Source organism: Venustampulla echinocandica (assembly GCF_003357145.1).
Source record: "Venustampulla echinocandica strain BP 5553 chromosome Unknown scaffold_1, whole genome shotgun sequence".
NCBI lineage: Eukaryota > Fungi > Ascomycota > Leotiomycetes > Helotiales > Pleuroascaceae > Venustampulla > Venustampulla echinocandica.
Window position 1 is genome coordinate 541,136 of NW_022474206.1, and position 19,215 is coordinate 560,350.

Below are 19,215 nucleotides of genomic sequence, written 5' to 3' on the forward strand. Positions count from 1 at the left end.
GGTTCTCTAGAGCTTTAGATTGGAAGATCAGTCGGCCATCCTGGGCTACGAGGGAGTTCATCCCGAGTCTCAACGGCTCGAAATTGGGTTGCAATGTTGTCAGTCCCGAGATGGTAGAACTCCAGGAGCTGTAACTGGAATCTCATTTCACCAACGTTATGTTGGACATGGCGCACGGAACGGAAACACTATGTTCCCGTTTCGCTGGGTCCTTCCTATTGTATTGATCGGCAACTTTAGTGGTACAACAATACAACGTACCGAGTACGTACGAAGTACTACTCTGTACACTTCTTCTCCAAAACGGCATCTAGTAATAAGCCGGTTACATATTTTTCCGTTATGACTCCTCCCACTTTGGTGGGACGGTGGATGGGCCAGAGGGGAAACTTCCTTACGTGTATTTATATCTTCTATTCGAGTTCAATTGTTCACAATAATAACTTGCTAGCTACTCCGGTATCCAGATTCAGGTACATCTCGAGCACTCCGTCCCGAGCGATAACAATAATACCCCGCCGAGCCCACAGCCCGCCAAAAGCTCGCACATATTCACATTCAAACATGACCGAAAGAGTGACGCAAGACGACTTGAAAGGCCTCAATGGCGCAAGCGGCCTTGTACCCACGGATGAACCTCACAAAAAGCGGAATGCCTGGTCCGCTCCGGGGCCTGCTGCGTTCGACTTTCGGAGTAAGACCCTCCTCCCCTCAATTGAGTTGAGGTCGATGATAACTGATACAGTAGCTACTAGGCGATGTTATAACGACTCCAACCCAGTCTATGCTCGCAGCCATCTCGAACACGACCCTTCTCGACGATGTCTTCATGGAAGATCCGACGACGAATGATCTCGAATCATATCTTGCCACGCGAACCGGACACGAGGCCGCGCTCTTCGTCCTCTCGGGCACGATGGCCAACCAGCTCGCCATGCGGTCCCACTTGTCGCAGCCTCCTTACTCCGTACTTTGCGACTACCGTGCGCATGTATTGGAGTGGGAAGCTGGAGGCGTGGCTAGTTTGTGTGGTGCATTGGTCAAGGGGGTTGTCCCGAAAAATGGCATATACTTGACACTTGAGGATATCGAGAAGAACGTCATACTTGGGGACGAAATTCATGGGGCCCCTACCAGAGTGATTTCACTGGAGAATACACTTGGGGGGACCATAATGCCGCTGGAAGAAGTAAGGAAGATATCGGCATTTGCGAAGGAACATGATATCAAGCTACATTTGGACGGGGCTAGGCTCTGGGAAGCAGTTGTAGCTGGCGCTGGATCGCTGGCTGACTACTGCAAAGAGTTTGACAGTGTCAGTCTATGTTTCTCAAAGGGACTGGGAGCTCCTGTGGGAAGTATTCTCGTCGGCAGAAAGAAATTTATTAAGCATGCCAGGTGGGTCAGAAAGAGCATTGGAGGAGGATTGAGACAACCAGGCGTTCTTACTGCAGCCGCCCGTGTAGCAGTCGATGAGACATTTGGTAAAGGTCCCAATGGCGAGGATGGCCTATTGAAAGGTAGCCATATCACAGCAAAGAAAGTTGCCAAGGTTTGGACTGATAAGGGCGGCAAACTCAGCAAGCCAACAGAAACCAACATGGTCTGGCTTGATCTTGAAGATGTGGGCTGCTCTGATGAGGCTTTCATTGCAAATGCCCTGAAACACGGACTAAAAGTCTTTGAAGGCGGCCGCCTTGTCGTCCATTACCAAATCAGTGATGAAGCTGTAAATCGGCTGGAGGATGTCATGAGGGAGCTCGTAGCTCAGAAGGCCCAGGATAGCCAAGCTCAAACGAAAGCCAAAGTTGGCAAGAGGTCTTATGGTTAATGAAATATGAATGCGAATGATCTTCATCATAGATGCGAAAATATATTTGATTAGACATATCTGACTTCGTGTGACACTGGCAAGTTGGGATAGTTCCACTTGTTCAAGATCGAGTATTAAGCTAGGCATTCCCTAGACAACGGCCTGTTCTCTCTCTATTTGGAACGGACGAGTGACAGTGCGGCGCTAGGCGGGCCAATCTGTTCGAATCGTTTTCCTTCTCTTCCTCTCCCAAACACCGGCGATATTGTCCCTTCCTAATGTGAGTAAACAGCGGCCTCAATCAAATGCTCCTGAAGGTAGGATTCTTTTTCAGTGAAAGAAAATCAAACCATTTCTACATCAATAACAATATACCCAATCCTACCTGAAGTTATGAGTGCTACAACACGTCAAATCTCCTCGCAACTCTATCTAGACTTTTCGATAGTTATACGTGATAAAGCCCTATGCCCATAGAGCGAATACGACACTATCCAATAAGGTAAGTTGCCCGTCCCAAGCCCACCCAAAACGGTTTATTGCTAAGTTCCAAATTGGGAGCCCTACCCACGATCCTGGCATACTCGATCTACCAGGTCCCTACTGAGTTCTGGAGAAAGGGGTTTAGGAAGGGATAAGTTGAGAGATCTATGGAATAACTTGACAAAGACAAAAGAAATCCGTATCTCCACAATGAATAGGTTCGGATATCCTTCAGCTGCCTATCCACAACCCGCCCCACAAGAATGTTAACAAATACTAGAGGGCTCTACGGGTCTGAAGCATATAGTTATGATAAGTATGTTTTCGCATCACTGGAGTTGTTTTGCATTGCTTGAAACACGACCAATCTCCATCTATTTGCTCTTTGGGCTCGCGACCAAGTCCCCAGATGACCCCTCTTACGGATCCTCCGAAGGTGCGGCCTCATAGAGTCCAAATACCACATCATCAAGTTCGTTTAACTGGCTATGAAAGCTCCTATATGCGCAATTATCGGTCTTTCTTCGCTTCTTATTTTGAATTTACCGGCTGCTATTCTTCAATATGCTTTCTTGCTGCATCTTACCATCATCATGGTGTTGATCAATTCCGCTAGAGGGCCACTAAAGTTGCTTGGCTGTTATTGAGATGAGTTACTGGAGCTAGTTGGTGATAGTGATTATAGTCCCAATAACTCCAGAATGGTCGAGTCCCCTGATCCGTAAAGAGTAGCTATAGTTTTAGATATCAAACCTCGAAGAGGAGAGAATATTGATAACCGTGATGAAACGAGAGTTGAGGTTCGTTTCGGCTTAACGTGGCAGTGGAAACTTGAATTAAGGTTAAGTTCCGGGTTAAGTATACCCGAGTGCGGAGTAAGCGCTATTGGCAGCTATTCCCTACCCCCGTAATTTTTCCACAGCAATCAGCGACCTCTTAACGTCAAGGTAACCTTACCTGCATCCAGAACTGAATCTCGCAACCCCTTGCCTCCAACTCCAATTCCACAAAAACCAGCATCACATCGCAATGGCTGCTCCCACAAGCCAGAAATTAGGCAATGTCCTGGTAATCGGCGGCTGCGGCTTCCTCGGCCATCACATCGTGAACCTCCTTATCTCGAGCGAAACAACGACCAGCAAAGTATCCGTGCTCGACCTCCACACCTCTCGCAATCGCCGGCCGGAATCTGATGGCGTAGCCTATTACAACGGGGACATTACATCGCTCGATGCTGTTGTTGCCGTGTTCCAAAAAGTCAAGCCAGATGTGGTGATCCACACAGCATCACCAACGCTGGTGGGAGGCTCGAAAGAGCTCTATCGCAAGGTGAACGTTGAGGGGACCAAATGCGTGGTAGAGGCGTGTCAGAAGACGGGGGTGAAGGCGCTGGTGTATACCAGTTCTGCGAGTGTGGTGTCAGACAATGCGAGTGATTTGGTCAACGCGGATGAGAGATGGCCAGTTATAGATCCAAAGAAGCAGACGGAGTATTATTCGCAGACAAAAGTATGTACATGTATTCCCTTTTAGGCTCACCATTTAAAGCTCCACCTGGATGCGATATTCGTGACCAAAGAAGCACAATATAGGTTCATATGCTAACATCCACTCCTTCACAGGCCGAAGCAGAAGCCATCGTCATAGAAGCAAACCGTACCCCAGCCAAGTTCCTAACCTGCGCCCTCCGACCCGCAGGAATCTTCGGCGAAGGCGACGTGCAATTAATCCCACCGATGGTAAAAGTTTTCCATGACAAAAAGACCGGTTTCCAATTAGGAGAGAACAAAAACCTTTTCGATTTCACCTATGTCGGAAACGTGGCACACGCACACCTTCTCGCCGCGTCTGCGCTCCTGCAAACAGCCGCTATCTCCACACCCGTCCTCGACCATGAGAAGGTCGACGGTGAAGTGTTTTTTATTACCAATTGCGAGCCCGTGTATTTCTGGGATTTCGCGCGCGCCGTGTGGAAGGCAGCCGGGAGTGATAAGGGCACGGAACATGTGTGGGAGATTAGTGAGGACGTGGGAAGCTTGTTGGGTGGTATTATGGAGTGGGGGTATTGGTTTGCCCGAAAGCAGCCAAAGTTGACCAGGAGACAGGTTCGTTATAGCTGCATGACCAGATATTATGATTGTGGCAAGGCGCGGACGCGTCTTGGATACTCGCCGGTTGTGGGATTGCAGGAGGGGATTAATAGGGCTGTTGCATGGTTTGAGGAGGAGAGGACGAGGGAAGGCGATAAGAAAGATCAGTAATTGATTCTTTGTCTGGGTAGGATGGAACGGGATGGATTTGTATTTGAAACTAATAATTATTTGGGAGGGCTTGTACACATATAGCACTTTGTATAATAACCCAAACAGAAAATAATCACATGTACAGTGCAATTTCTAAGGAGTTTAGCAAGTTCCATTCCTGTCATAGCACTAATCAAACGCTCTGAACCCAGATACCACCCTGCCCAACCTCTGCTACAGCCATATTTGCAGGTACGCATAAACTCCATGCCTAACCCATCACTAATGAAATAACCCGTTCGGACGCCCGGCTTGACCATAAATGCAATCCCAGAACCTCGGCTTAATAGATAAAACGCCAATACCAATCAGAGAATGGAGCTCGTAAATGTATGTTCTATGAAACAGAGCAGATCATGTACGGGTGGGCCCAGCAGACATTACTCTCTAGTAACGCGTTAATACTATTCTATTAGTGCAGAGGGAAATACTTACTCCATAGATCGTTGAACAGCTCTGCGCAGCTTTCGGTTGTACAACTTCTTGTCATCCTCAGAGCCCCAGAATAGCTTGGCAGCCTCGGGGTTGACGAGAGTTCTCGGATCATACGGTGGATGCTCCTCTTCTAGAGCCTCGATGATGGCTTCGATGTGCGACTTGGCATCCTCCGGGCGTCTGGTGGTGTAGCAAGGAGTGCCATCGGCAGCGATACGGTGATGGAAAAGAGACGTTTCAAACTTGGCCCGTGGTTGCTCTTCAGGGAATCGGGGACTGAAGCATAGCTTTATCCGGAATAAACCGCCATCCAAGTTGGTCATTGGTCGTCCGAAATATGTAATGTTCCAGACGAAGGGGTTTTTGTCGGCGAGCTCGATGTCCAAGGTGACGTTCTTATCCCGCTTGTATGATTCCACCACTTGCTCATACTGCCTTTGTAGATTGGCAGCAGCGGTACCTTCCCTCTTCTTGATTACCAGACCCTCCTCCGCCCATCTTGCAGTCTCAGCATCTAGGGTTTTCTTGATAAGCCATAGCCGTCTCTCCAACTCGGTGTAGTTAAATTTCCCTTCCATGCAATTGCCAGTACATTCGAATGGCATACGGCTGAAGTTTTGCCCATCCTTGACCTCTGCCTGGGCCTTGCTGATAGCTAAAAGGTACGAGTCGAAATACCAGAAAAACCGCCGTTTGCTAACATCTACAAACGGCTCGAAGGTCATGGACATCTCATCATAATCCCGGTCGATTTCATTATCCTCTACATCACTGTCGCTGCCGGCAATGGAGGGAAGCGGGGCGACTGTGCCAGAGGGGGAGATGCCAAGATAACTCTCCAGTCGCTGGATGACGGAGATTCGCAGTGATTCGTGACGGATCTGTGGCTGAATTAGCCAACGTTAAGCTCAAGAATAACCAATACCAGACCTTAGCTACATAATCCCTCTGGTTTTTCTTGTCGCCTTCGTCGTTTGCTGTTTCAAAGCCTGGCTCGTTCTCGTAGGGGTTTGACGACATCAGACTCTGTATCGAGATCAGGATTGACTCCAAACCCTGCGCAGATGACCATTCTTCGCCTCGCTCGCCTCTCCAGGTGCTTGTCACATGTCAACCTCCTATTGTTCGATAACGGCTCATCGTGCTTACCCCAGAATAGACCTAGAATTGTAATTAGTTATTGGCTTCACAGGAGAGTAATAGCAACTTACAAGCAAACCTTCCCTTGGGCATAGATGTTTGGGTTGAAACGACATCTGCCACCATTCGTAGTCGTCGCCTGGACTGAGGGCGCTTTTCCGGGGTACTCTAGTGGGCCTACTTAGCATACTATGCCATCATTCCACCCCCCACAGGGTCTTGTCCTACCTTTGCCAAACTTGACTGCAAACTAAGCACATGTCAGCATATCATAGTGGACCGATGTGCGATGGGATCTTGCCCACCTCGAAGAACCCGAACTCATACGGCGTATCCGGAGGGCCGATTATGATTGCCTTGACATTGCGAACGTCGACGTCACGGCAGGCGACAGCGATCGCTATAAGAGAGGAATTCTATATTAGATTTGGATCCTAGGGAGGGGGGGGAGGATGTTGTAGGGCTCCGGAACCGGATATACATACAGAGATCTGAAGACTTCTGGATATCAGCCAACTCCTACAGTGCGTTGTCAGCCTTGCGACCCCACTACCGCTACGTCGATAAGGCATTACCTTGGTGATGCGGATGATAGAGTGGTTCGACATGGTGGTATCAATCAAGAGCGAGAGAAATACTAGAAGGTCTCCTACTCTTGCGATCGGTCATAGGGGAGAAAGTAGGACGGTCGCGAAGTAAGAAGTTAGAAGTTGGTGATCGGTTTGGAGTTGCGTAGCAGTATAAGGAGACCAAACGCGCTGGCGCCTCACAAGGTCATGACCGGGGCCAGGTTGGAGCAGGCGGAGCAGGGGGGCCTGTCTCGCTTAAAAGCTAAAGTGGATGATGACTAAGACAGGTACCTAGGTACTTCCATAGCGCTGGGACAGAAACAGCACAGAACACAGAATACAGAAGACAGAACAGAACCAGAACGGAAATAAATCTCTTTGATGAACGACTGATGGGACATAAGGAAGCAAAGCAGCCTATATAACTTAGGGAGTTCCCACAAATGCCCGCTAATTAGAGGAATAATGCAGAGACCTATGAATTCTATTAGAAGTAGCCGTAATACATATACAAACCAATAGCTTTGGAGACTCCCGCCATTTGCAGTCAAAGTTCCACGCGATATTCCAGCGGTACCTACCCACCTTAGGCACCTGGTAGCTTTCCTGGTTCCATACACACGAGTAGAGCAACAAGATAAGTTCTTAGGTTGGCTATGTAGCAGTATTCAGTCGTTCTAGCAAAGGTTCAATCTCCACAGAGGTAGTTCCCAAGTAATTTCAAGGTGGCTTGAGATATCTCTTAATATCAGACATGCTCTTCCGTCTCCGCGGAACCACCACCAAAGTACAGCCCGCCGGGATTTAAAATCGGGGTCTTCAGGTTGCTAGCGCTTTGCTAATGCAGCGAGCCAGCTTGGAATGTCCAGCTTCTTCCTATGGAATGCTCCTTGCAGTCGCTGTGTGAGACCTCCAGGTACGTATGTGGTGCAGGTTCCCGAAAAAGTGATAGCCATGCCATTAGTGATATTCAATTCAAGATTAAAGTATAACAACAACAACGCTTCGTAGCCAGCTCCTGATTGTTTATTATATTGAGAACGGCGCCAGGAGTATGTTCATAGTCACGTGAACAAAGGGGTCGTTTCTCCCCTGACAGCGGGATTATATAATCAAAACAGTCCGCTAAAGTGCTAAACTGCTAACGGGACAACCCGTGTATCGCCTGGATTCTCAGGCGAGCATCCACCCGATCTCAATTAAGCTTGCTTCAGAACCTGGGGAGGCATCTTTGACCTTCAAGACCGGACACTGCCAGTTGCCTCGACCTTGGTGCTTTTCTTCAGCTTCAACCCAGCCTGCCAGCTTTGTCGCCCCTTGTGCATTCACTCTCTCTCTCATTCTCTGGTTTCCCTTCCCCGCAAAACACGGTCAGTCTCTGTCGATCTTGGCCTCCACAGGCGGTCGCAATCTCCCCAGGCTGGTACAACAGACCACCGGCTCCCCACGTCTTCCCCTACTCCTCCACTGGCACTGACACTGACACCAAGACGCGACAGGACTCCAGCCCGTCGAACACGAGCTGCGGCTGCGCCATACTCGGGCCTCTCGTATTGTTGCCATAGCTCCCAAAAGAGGCTTGTGCCCAGAGTCACCTTTGCCCTTCCTGGTTTGATGGTAGCTGTTTCAGGTGCAGCGGGCTCGACGTTCCTTGATCAAAGTCGCCAGCACACAATTTATATTCCCACATGCGGAGGCCAATGACCTGCGTCCTTGCGACTCGACCACGCTGAACATAATAAATATCAAAAAAGCAGTCGCAAAGCCAAAGGCCCCTTTGCCAATATCCCACACTGGCGGACGCAGCTGAACAAGAGCGGTCTGGGAGCCCGAATCCCCACCGAAGGGTAAACCTCCAACGCGCTTGATAAACAGAACGATAAACAATAGGAGGCACCCGCTTGGGCGAATCGATGGGTCCTCAATCAGAGGGAGGCCCATCTGGGACTGGAAGAAGCTATGATGGCCAACCACCCGTGGATGACGGACGATATTATCTATTGGATAGAGACGTTACTATGCAAGACCAGCAACTCCCTAGACCCGGCGGCACGCTCTCAACAGAGAATAGACACAATGACTCGCCGTCGCGCAGTGCCGGCGGTAGAGAACGGGACAGGGATGGAGAACCGCAGAAAAACAGCGGGGAGCGCAATCGATCGCGGCAGCGAAATGGCAGGACTGCATCTGGACAGCTCCGACTGTGCAAGAAGTGTTCTGAGCCTTTGACCGGACAGTTTGTGCGTGCACTAGGTGGTACATTTCACTTGGACTGCTTTAGATGTAGGGTACGTGATATCTGCGGTTACCGCTGCGTGCTTGTTCGTCGAGACATACTTTTGCTAACCCCGGATTCCAGGATTGTGGTGAAATAGTAGCTTCGAAGTTCTTTCCAGTTGACGGGGAAAATGGAGAAGGGCAATATCCACTCTGCGAAACCGATTACTTTCGGCGACTCGACCTCATCTGCCACAAGTGCAACGGCGCTTTGCGGGGATCGTATATCACAGCTCTCGATCACAAGTATCATATCGAACACTTTACCTGTTCAGCCTGCCCAACGGTGTTTGGCGCACAAGACAGTTACTACGAACACGATGGCCAGGTTTATTGTCACTACCACTACTCTACACAATTCGCTCAGCGATGCAATGGCTGCCAAACTGCGATTTTGAAGCAGTTTGTCGAGATCTTCCGAAATGGCCAAAACCAGCACTGGCATCCCGAATGCTATATGATTCATAAGTTCTGGAATGTCAGGCTTGCGTCGTCACAGGATAGTGCTGAACCGAAGCTTCAACTGAAGGATATCACTGATGAGGAGGGACGCAATGCTGTCAGGGATCAAGAGGAGCGAATGGAGGAGAAGGTTTACAGGATATGGAGTGTTCTCTCTACCTTCGAAGAGTCTTCCGCAGCCTGCATCTCAGATATGCTTTTGCATGTAAGCAATGGGGCGTATGTCGATGGTGTGTTGGTTGCCAAGAAGTTTATTTGGCATGTCGATATCCTCTTCCGTGCGGCCGATAAGCTGGATGCCACTATGGCTACGCAAGGCATAAAGGGTAAGTCCTGACGGAGAAAATTGAAGTTTCAACACGCTAACAGATAATAGGACTATCTTACTCGCGGGAAGCAAAGCTTCTTTGCAAGAAGATCGTGGCCTTCTTTGCCCTCCTCTCGAAGACACAAGAGACGGGCGTTAGAAAACTTGGCGTTACCCAAGAACTCCTTGCACTGGTTACTGGTCTAGCTCACTACTTGAAACTGCTAATTCGAATTTGTCTCCAAGGGTCTCTGAAGGTGGAGCGAGAGCAGAAGAACCCCGGAGGGTTACATGTGTTTTTGGACGACCTCGGCGACATGGAGTCTGTCAAAAACGATGATAGGTCACTAGAGGCTACGACTGGAACCCCCGGCCTGGCCGCATCTAGCTCTGATCAGTGTGCCATCTGCAGACGGCCGATCGAAGATGAGTGCGCTCGTTGTGAAGAACGGAGATGGCACCTTGCATGCCTTCAGTGCCAAAACTGTGGGGTTGACCTAGGACAGAATCTTCAGAGTGTAAGACTGGGTGAGATGGATGACCGACCCTACTGCAGCGATTGCGAGAGTCTGGTTCGTGGTCCAAAAATCGGCGGGTTCGACCGAGTAACAAGACTCCAGCAGTACGTCTTTCTTCTGAGGGTTGCCTTGGCACGGTTGTTGGAGATGCTGCGAACCAGTGGCGCACTTCCTCATACCTCGGATGATCCAAATCTAAACGGCTACAACTCCAATGAAGGCCACCGACTTCCGTCACAACCAGCCGAGCCTGGTTTGCTAAGATCCGATACACGCTCGAAGTCGTATGGAGGAAACGCTGATGATAATCCACGTGAGTCTACGTATGAGGACACCCTCAACGATATCCGTCGATTACGAAGTACCAGAATGGACAAACATCTCTCCTCCACTATCAAGAAGGCTCGGACATCCCGTATCATGGATGGCCCAGAGGGCTCGAGCGTAAGACCAGGGTCTGCCGGAGCAGATGGATCAGATAAGAGAAATGCGGGGTTTCAAATAGTTGAAGAACGAGACAGCAATGGCGAGTCAAGAACCGAACTGATGTTTGGTCACCAAGATGCTCTCACGTTGGACGATATACCAAGAATTGTTGCGGCTGAGCAAGCCAGAGAACAACGACCAAACGCTTATAAGCATACCCGACATGAGATGTTCCGGACATCCATTACAGAACCCAAACTTTACAACGGGCACGAGCGCAATCTTTCCAGTGGTAATGCCCTTGATCAACCAGCCCCTGGAGAGCCTTCGCCGCAACGACGTGATGTTGGCAAAAAGTACTTTTCCGAGCTGTCCGCTTTGGAATACTTCATTGTCCGCCATGTAGCGGTCATTGCAATGCAGCCAATGTTGGAAGGCCACTTCACTATGGAGGAGCTTCTAAACCTCATTGAGACAAGAAAACCCACTTTCTGGAACAAGATGGGAAAGGCTTTCAAGAACGATGGAAAGAAGGGTGGCAAAAAGAAGGGAGTGTTTGGTGTACCACTCGATGTCATTATCGAACGAGATGGAGCCGATTCCACTGACGGAATTGGCCCTGGGGCCTTGCGCATACCAGCAATTGTTGATGATGCTGTCACCACGATGCGGAAAATGGACCTATCCGTTGAAGGCGTCTTTCGTAAGAATGGCAACATCAAGAGATTGAACGACACAATGGCAGCGATTGACAAGGACGGTTGCGACGCGGTGGACTTCAGTAGAGAGAACGTTGTGCAGGTTGCAGCTCTGCTAAAGAAATATCTCCGCGAGCTCCCAGATCCCCTGTTGACTTTCAAGTTACATCGTCTATTCATCGCAACACAAAAGATCACTGATGAAGACAAGCGCCGTCGTCTACTGCATCTGACCTGCTGTTTGCTTCCGAAACCTCATCGGGATTGTCTTGAAATTCTTTGTTCGTTCTTCAATTGGGTCGCTTCTTTCCATCAGGTGGATGAGGACTCCGGCTCAAAGATGGACACCCATAACCTGGCCACAGTCATCGCACCGAATATTCTGTTCACTAATGCTAAGACCCCTGTCGACGATAATTTCCTGGCGATCGAGGTTGTACACACGCTTATAGAGTGTAACGAGCAGATGTGTGAAGTGAGCTACTTATAATTTTGAGTTTCAAAGAGGCTATTGCTAATGTTTCCATAGGTGCCCGAAGACCTCCAATCAATCCTAGGTGACCAAGTTCTCTTCAACAGCTCTAGCGACATTACTACCAAAGAGATTCTCAAGCGATATGGAGATATTGGCAACAATAACGGACCTAGCCATCAAGTTGAGGCTACCGAATCTTCACGGTCAAAAGATGGAAGTGGACGCGCCATGGCCCCTGTGGTAACTCGCGTCGATACCGACCCATCTCAAACCCATGCATGGCAAAAGGAGAGTAGTGTGCGACATGTCCAGGAGCCTTCCGCACCTTACTCTGCAAGACAGGGTAATCAAAACACCCCTCCACAGCAGTGGCAAGGTCAGGATTTCGAGCCCCCTACGCAGTATCCTCACCGCCATGGCACGCCAGACAGCCAGCCCGACAAACCTCGTCGTGAATACCGAAATTCTGCATGGGGACGGCCTCCAGTTGGCATCGGCGGAGCTGTCTAATGCCCTGGTTGTTAGCACTATAATGAATAACGTATATTCCTTTTACACCATACCGGGCGACAAGTATCCCGGACCTTGGCACCCAAATACATCGAAGTCGCCTATTCCACCACATAACGGCCGATCTCGATACCCGACGCCCAACGCCCAATTTCGTCTACAAGTTCCCGAGTTTCTGATACGCAATCTGAAGCATTTGCAGGTGGCGTTTTTATCTTCGCCAGCGGGTTATACTAAGGTATAAGGAGCTGTGCTGAAGTATGTTAGTGTTTTGTTTGATATCAAAGCTTCCTCAAAAGTTTCAGAGGCTAAGTTGTTTGTTTGGAGTATAAGGACATGCATACTGAGACAAAAATTCTCGATCGAAATGCGTTTAAGCACATTAAGCAAACATGGCGCTGTTCTCCCTTTGATTCCCCAGCCCCAATTAGTTAGATATGCTGAAGTAAAGACTGATAAATAAAAAAGATAAATAAAACTTGCAGATGGTAGAATGTCTCATTGGTTTATTGTGTGAGATGATGTATTAGCTATCGAATTTGTTGCTAGATCCTTTAGTACACCACTTCACCAAGCCGCCTACATATGCCATGCTTCCATTGAGTCCTGCCTGCCTACCTACACTTGCCCATATTAACACAAACCGAACAGTGGAAATACGGCTGCGCTTAACGTCCTTGCAAGTGCTATATTTCGCAAGTGGTGAACATCAACCTTGACATCAACCAAACAATTCTTTATCCCTATCTCTCCTATCATGAAGGCATCCTTACAACCACCTCTCCATCCCCACCTATCCAGCACGCCCCCGGCCTTTTAACCTTACTCTCACTAGCCATAAAAAGCAACAAATAAACATATCCCACCACTGTTCCCCAGCAATAGACCCTGATTGATCCGAATTCCTCATCCCTAACACACCAAACACCCCATCCAGCCATCCCTTTCCCAATATAATTTCCAAGACAATTCCAATTCCTCATACGCAGATCGTCTTTCCAAGAGTCACAGTTGATTAGCCAATATCCACGCTCCATGGGCCGCAAATCTCGAGTCTGGTGTATTGGGTTGTAGAGTTTGCTCATTGGCATTTTTTGTGCCAGAGTATGAAAGGACTCAGTGATGAGCATTTCTTGGGTCAGGTTCATTGACGAGGTTGCTGGTGGGGGAGGATGTATTTCGAGCTTGTCAAACCATGAAGTTATTATCTGACTCCTAGTCGTTATTGAAGATGTGGCCTCGGGTGTCTGACCGGAAGATGATGAACTTAATCTTCTAGAATTATCTGAACGATCTATTACGATCCGTTTCTTCTTTTGCGGCTTGCTCAATCTTTGTAAAGGCTCCAATAGGGAAGATATTGAAGCAGATGATGAGGTATTGCCGGAACTTAATTCGGGCCGTCTTCGTTTTAACTGGAGTTCCGGGTCGTGTGGAGATGCCAAAATGGGATTATGATTACTTGGCCGGTGCTCGGATTGTTTCTGCGAGTCTAACTTCAGAGGTGTAGGCGGTTGGATGGCATGAGATGTAGAGGTTCCATGTCTTAGATATCCCATTATGGGGTTGGAAGACTGAGGCTTCTGATCGCCGGCTGCTCTTGGTGATAAAGCCGATTCAACAGCAAGTGGTGTATGTGAATCGGATCCGTTATTCTCCAGTCGGTGAGGCAAATGCTCAGAAGGCGATTTGCTAGTAGTCAGAGAGGGTCCAGAGGGTGTAGATGCAGTATGCATGGAATTGTCATGTGTGGAAGCTAACTCAGCCCGTTGACTAGCTTGCTTAGATTGGGAGGGAAAATACTTGAGGAGAGAGGGTATCGCTGGTATCGACCCATCAGAATATGAATATGCGTCTGATATATCCCCAGACTTGATTTCTGTTGCCAAAGGTGACGATCCTCTTTCGGAGGGGGTAGGCACTTGTGATGCTACATTCCCGGAACTTGAAGTCATATGACGAATCTTAAGACTATTGGTCCTCAAGGGTGGGTCTAAATATCGCATACGTGAATCTAAAGAATCATGGTTGCCAACCTCTGGCAAGCTCGACAAGTAACCGTCTTGGATATTAGACATCTTCGAAGGACTTTCACTCTCGTTTCGGCGGCTTCGACTACTAGGCGCTTCTTGCGATTCCACGTCCGAGCTGTCAATCTGCTGCAGGTAGAGCTCGAGCATTGTGGTCGGAGAGGAAAACGCCGGCAGTCCCTTACCATTATCTGGTTGGGAATCTGCAATTGTGCTTGGGGCAGGTCGCCAGGAAGCAGCAGAATCCTGCTCTTGGCTTACAGCGGGCTTTCGAGAGGGCAGTTCGGCACACGTGATATGATATCGGAAAGCTGGAGAATCTGCGTTGTTTAAGACGCTATTGAAAGATAGTTGTGGGGAGACAAAGGTCTCCGATCGGCCTTGTTGGCTTTGTGATATTTCCTGGGTAGGGGAATCCTCGGTAGTATTGTTGTCATGTTCATCGTCGGGACGATACGACTCCCATGAAGCAGGGCCATCTTGCGTGCTATTCCACAGTTCCTCGAATAGCTGGCTATCCACCAGTTCAGTTATGTCATCGGTCGCATCGCTTGATGGCCTACCGGCCTCTTCATCTTCGTCGTTGCCATCTTTCAGCGCTATGATAGTCGCCGGTACAAACTGTATGTAAGCTTGAGCCAGTGCTCGATATCGGGCGTCATCTTGGCCTCTGCTTGGTGCAGAGGTATGCACCAGAATCTCCACGTCCGACATAACATTTCAATATCCAAAAACAATGCTAGTTGCTGCTTTACATGGTGTAGTGCAAACAATGGGGGGGCGATGACTGGATATTACATATGAGGAAAAGGCACAGAGATCCAAGGACAAGATGTGGGATTCATGTAGACGTTGTTGTCTATGTTCAGGTTCAGGTGGCACTCCACGGTGACCAAGTTAAGCCAACTGCGCACCCCCTAATTGCAACCAAACGACAGAAGTTTAGAACGGAGATGTAAGACTTTTAAAGTGTAAACTCTCTTTTAAAGTGCATGCCGGCCTTTAGATTACACTATACAGGGGCAATATATGAGAAATAAAGAAGTAGTTGTTCGCCATTTACCTCTAACCAATTCGTCTCATGAGACTAGATGTTTAGAAGTTAGAACAATGGAAACTATTTTCTTCTTTATGAACCTTCGAAGTAGAAAAATTGGGTTAGATCAATAGCTAGAATTTAATATACAGCAAGATATGAACTAAACAGGATATCTGTTGAAAGCTTGCGCGTTACATTAACAGCACATGGCTAAGCTGTCCCCCACAACTATATAAACGGAGCTCATCTTTCCTATTCACCACATGTTCATCTCGGTGTCCTCGACGTCAAGCACACACTGACACTCACACTCCACACCTACCTCCCACTGTTCTGTAACCTAAAAGAGTGCATAGCACCTGACGGTTACTGAACTAGGAGTGCCCTCCCACTAGGTCAGTATGTCAAACCCAACTTCATTCCACCAGTTCTCCAGATTGCCACAAGAGATAAGACTTATGATCTGGGAATTTACTTGGCCAGGGCCTCGGACAATCCATGTTAGTCGACAATTATGCCCTCGCTGTCTGTTTGATGGGGATATTCTCTTAGGTGATGTAAATACCTGGAAAGAGTGGACTGGTGTCGACCCAGATGACTGCGGTGGTTGCTCCCACTATCTCTACGCTTCCACCCCTCACGTGAACTTTCATGATCTACCTTTCACACTCGTCCGATTGCACCGTCCGGAAAACCCCTTAGCGCTCAGTGTATGTAGAGAGGCAAGAAATGTATCCAGACAAAGATTCAGGCTTGCATTTGGTACACCAGACTTATTCTTTGATTTCGAAGCAGATTCTATATTCCTTGATGATCCTCCGCTTCGCTATATCATCGGCTATGATGGCGCCAGAAATGATGACCTAATTAAATGGAAAGAGGGCCCGGAAATCAGACTCCCGGAGAGCTTGGTTTATAAGGACCTAATGAAGGTCCAAAATATCGTTGTGAGTGCTGAAATGGGAATATCTATTTCCCGAGAACCAGAGTCCCCACAGGATCTTACCAAGGTTTATCGCGGTGGGGTAGTACTCAGAGAGTACCTACGATATTTTAAAAGCCTGAAGTCCGTTTCATTATGCACCACTTGGGCACCAGATTTTCTTTATTCTAAAATAACTACTAGAGTATGTACCGTGATGGGCGAGCCTCTTTTCAGCTGCACTATATGGGAACCTAGGGTTCCCTGTCTTGACACAATCCCGCTCAAACTAGACGAGTTGAATAGTATAGGGAATTCCCTAACACTCAAGAAAGCTATACAAAAAATGCTGGTAGAGTTCGCGACTGAGGAACTGCTAGAGGAGGAGGAGGCCTATGGCGTTCCTCTTATTCAGCCTGTAAAATACTGGTTGGACGAGACAGAAGCATAAGAGACCGATTTGGTGTCTTTGGTATATCGTCCACTTGCGCACTTGCACTTTTTGGGATGTCGCTTTTCACCGCTACTGCTTTACTGCTTATCTTCGGAGCTAAAAAAGTTACTTTCACCACTTTCAACTCTTCAAGCCCCACCACCTGAGCATTTTACTTAGCACCACTCCTTCGAATTGTCAAGAACGACGCTATCCAGACAGGCGCAGCATTTTGTCCCAACGATGGCTTGATAGCTAAACCCAACGCTGCTACCTATCTCTGCAGAGTCCTTATTTTCATTGTATTCTCAAATCTCATATATAACACGGATTTCATTAATAATGATTCATTACACTTACCAATTTAATACTCGACATGCTAGCAACCACCCTTTGATATTTTGAAATCTTTACCAAAACCACGATAAAACCCTAGCCTCGAAAGCTAACGAAATTCCTATTACACTTCAGCTAAAAGTATGGATTATGCGGATAAGTGAGTTGCTTGTTTTGTATTTGCACAGGAGATATGCAACAGAGCAAAATATGACCTACCATCAAATACCCCAACCTCGGCCCCAAGTAATAAGACTCACCCACTGTGGTAGCTTGATGGATGGTCCGCCTTTCTGAGTCTGTTCATCTCTCGATTGACGATGCAGCGGCGACGATAATAGTAGTAGAAATTGAGGCTGCCAATGATTATCGTTCACGTTAATGACAAATATATGTTTAATCCGTTTGATAATTGAAGTCTCACTGAGGCAGGATAGCCACAGTTCGGATGTTCTGAAGTGAGGTCAGTGTGTTGTAGATCTACGGTATTACGAACATTCATACCCCTGAGTTCGAGGGAATAAAACCCTTCGGGGGTACCAGGAGATACGGAGGACAAAGGTTGATCAACGCTGTCTCGGTTGCCTGTCAAACCAGACGGCCATCACATGAAGTTCCCCTTTGGGACTGACTACAATTGCTTGTGATCTCATCAATCATATATATATCAAAATAAGCAGAATCCCTTGAAACTGGAGACAGGCGACTAGGAAGCGTTGTTGTAGTGGTTAAAAGTCACCGGTAACAAACCTAGAGTGAGCCTGGACGCTCCACCAGAGAAAACAAGAGGATAGGGGGTAGTTGGCTCAAGTTTCTCGGTATCCAACGCTCCGTGAAGACATTTCTTTTGCTACTTTTTTCTTTAATAGCTTCATTATGTTTTTGCTGTGCCGATTAACTCGCTTCTCTTCCACCACCCTACAGTTTAGAGCTGTCTGCAAACATTTATAGCGGTCACATTTTCAAATTTGCAGCAACTGGCGGGATGCTCTCCGTCTCACGAGCCTTGTCTCGGTGGCAGTCTACAAATCGCACCGGCTCAGCCCGTATTTTTATGGCTCAGTGTGAATTTCCTAAATAGAACATCTCCTCTATGGGACTCCGCACTGCATTATAAAGCTTAATCAATTATCTATTCAAACGAAAACAACTAGAACAAAGCCAACAAGTCACATAAAGCGGTTCAACCTCCAAAAGTGATATTCTCTTCGAAACAGCACCTTCAGCCTACTAATCCCCTAGGAAATCGCCTATCACTTTTCATATTCCACCACCTTTATTCCATCTACTATCTTCTAGCAAGGCATCTCCTGACTATCCCTAAGTCTCCTAGTCGGAGTCAGTCCCCCCTGAAACAATATCACGCACAGCCGGTACATCGTACCTAGTGGGCGTTCAAGTCGGGATCCATCTCCTCATCCTCCGTATAAGTAATATAATAAACCCCCCCCCCCACTGCAAGCTGACCCACTGCTATCTAAACAAAAAGCATATCACCCGTATCATCATATAAATCCTATCAGCCTTCAGTCAACCTCGATACATAATGGCAAATGCGTTCAGAGTTCTTATATTCTCCCCCCCGACGGCCCAGCCGCCCCATAAACCCCATACTTCGTCGCCTTCACGCTCTTCTCCTTATTCTCCTTATTCCCTTGTGCCACTTGCTGGCGGTCATACTCGGCCGTCGGCGGCTCTCCGATTGCCGAGAGAAGCTTCTTGGCTTTCTCGAGAGCTCGTTGAGATCTAGAGGCTTGTGGTTGGTCTTGATTTGGGAGAAGGGGTCTAGTCGTGGCAAAAGAGCCACTTGTATTGGTGGAGTTGATTGAGGGAGCGTAGTCTTTGTGGGATGTAGATGGCATTTTGGTGTTTTCAGTTTGATTTGGATGTTGAACTGCGTAGAAAAGGAATATGATATTGCTAATGACGAGTAGGAATACTAGTTGCGTTGGGTGGATGGATTGATCCCGTTTATGATGTGCTGCTCTTTTATGCTTTCAATTAAATCGACTTCAATATTTTCTGCAGGACTCTTCGTC

General features: G+C 48.0%; 7 protein-coding genes across 7 annotated transcripts; 4 read left to right on the forward strand and 3 right to left on the reverse strand.

The window, feature by feature from the left end:
• Positions 1-564: 564 nt before the first annotated feature.
• Positions 565-1,831, forward strand: BP5553_02709 (PLP-dependent transferase; the record flags this gene model as incomplete). Its single annotated transcript, XM_032011332.1, has 2 exons — positions 565-694; positions 756-1,831. The coding sequence occupies 2 exons, from the start codon at positions 565-567 to the stop codon at positions 1,829-1,831; spliced, it is 1,206 nt and encodes a 401-aa protein (XP_031871025.1).
• Positions 1,832-3,325: 1,494 nt separating this feature from the next.
• BP5553_02710 (NAD(P)-binding Rossmann-fold containing protein) lies at positions 3,326-4,557 on the forward strand (the record flags this gene model as incomplete). Its single annotated transcript, XM_032011333.1, has 2 exons — positions 3,326-3,805; positions 3,919-4,557. 2 exons carry the CDS (start codon positions 3,326-3,328, stop codon positions 4,555-4,557), a joined length of 1,119 nt encoding a protein of 372 aa, XP_031871026.1.
• A 473-nt stretch (positions 4,558-5,030) lies between these two features.
• Positions 5,031-6,782, reverse strand: BP5553_02711 (UBC-like protein; the record flags this gene model as incomplete). The annotated part of the gene is made up of 8 exons (XM_032011334.1): positions 5,031-5,915; positions 5,965-6,133; positions 6,184-6,195; positions 6,246-6,342; positions 6,403-6,424; positions 6,480-6,574; positions 6,660-6,693; positions 6,750-6,782. 8 exons carry the CDS (start codon positions 6,780-6,782, stop codon positions 5,031-5,033), a joined length of 1,347 nt encoding a protein of 448 aa, XP_031871027.1.
• Positions 6,783-8,656: 1,874 nt separating this feature from the next.
• On the forward strand, positions 8,657-12,416 carry BP5553_02712 (GTPase activation, GAP; the record flags this gene model as incomplete). Its single annotated transcript, XM_032011335.1, has 4 exons — positions 8,657-9,031; positions 9,103-9,808; positions 9,859-11,906; positions 11,961-12,416. 4 exons carry the CDS (start codon positions 8,657-8,659, stop codon positions 12,414-12,416), a joined length of 3,585 nt encoding a protein of 1,194 aa, XP_031871028.1.
• Positions 12,417-13,171: 755 nt separating this feature from the next.
• Positions 13,172-15,160, reverse strand: BP5553_02713 (uncharacterized protein; the record flags this gene model as incomplete). The annotated part of the gene is made up of 1 exon (XM_032011336.1): positions 13,172-15,160. One exon carries the CDS (start codon positions 15,158-15,160, stop codon positions 13,172-13,174), a length of 1,989 nt encoding a protein of 662 aa, XP_031871029.1.
• A 726-nt stretch (positions 15,161-15,886) lies between these two features.
• Positions 15,887-16,858, forward strand: BP5553_02714 (uncharacterized protein; the record flags this gene model as incomplete). Its single annotated transcript, XM_032011337.1, has 2 exons — positions 15,887-16,551; positions 16,612-16,858. The coding sequence occupies 2 exons, from the start codon at positions 15,887-15,889 to the stop codon at positions 16,856-16,858; spliced, it is 912 nt and encodes a 303-aa protein (XP_031871030.1).
• A 1,886-nt stretch (positions 16,859-18,744) lies between these two features.
• Positions 18,745-19,038, reverse strand: BP5553_02715 (uncharacterized protein; the record flags this gene model as incomplete). The annotated part of the gene is made up of 1 exon (XM_032011338.1): positions 18,745-19,038. One exon carries the CDS (start codon positions 19,036-19,038, stop codon positions 18,745-18,747), a length of 294 nt encoding a protein of 97 aa, XP_031871031.1.
• Between the last annotated feature and the right edge of the window lie 177 nt (positions 19,039-19,215).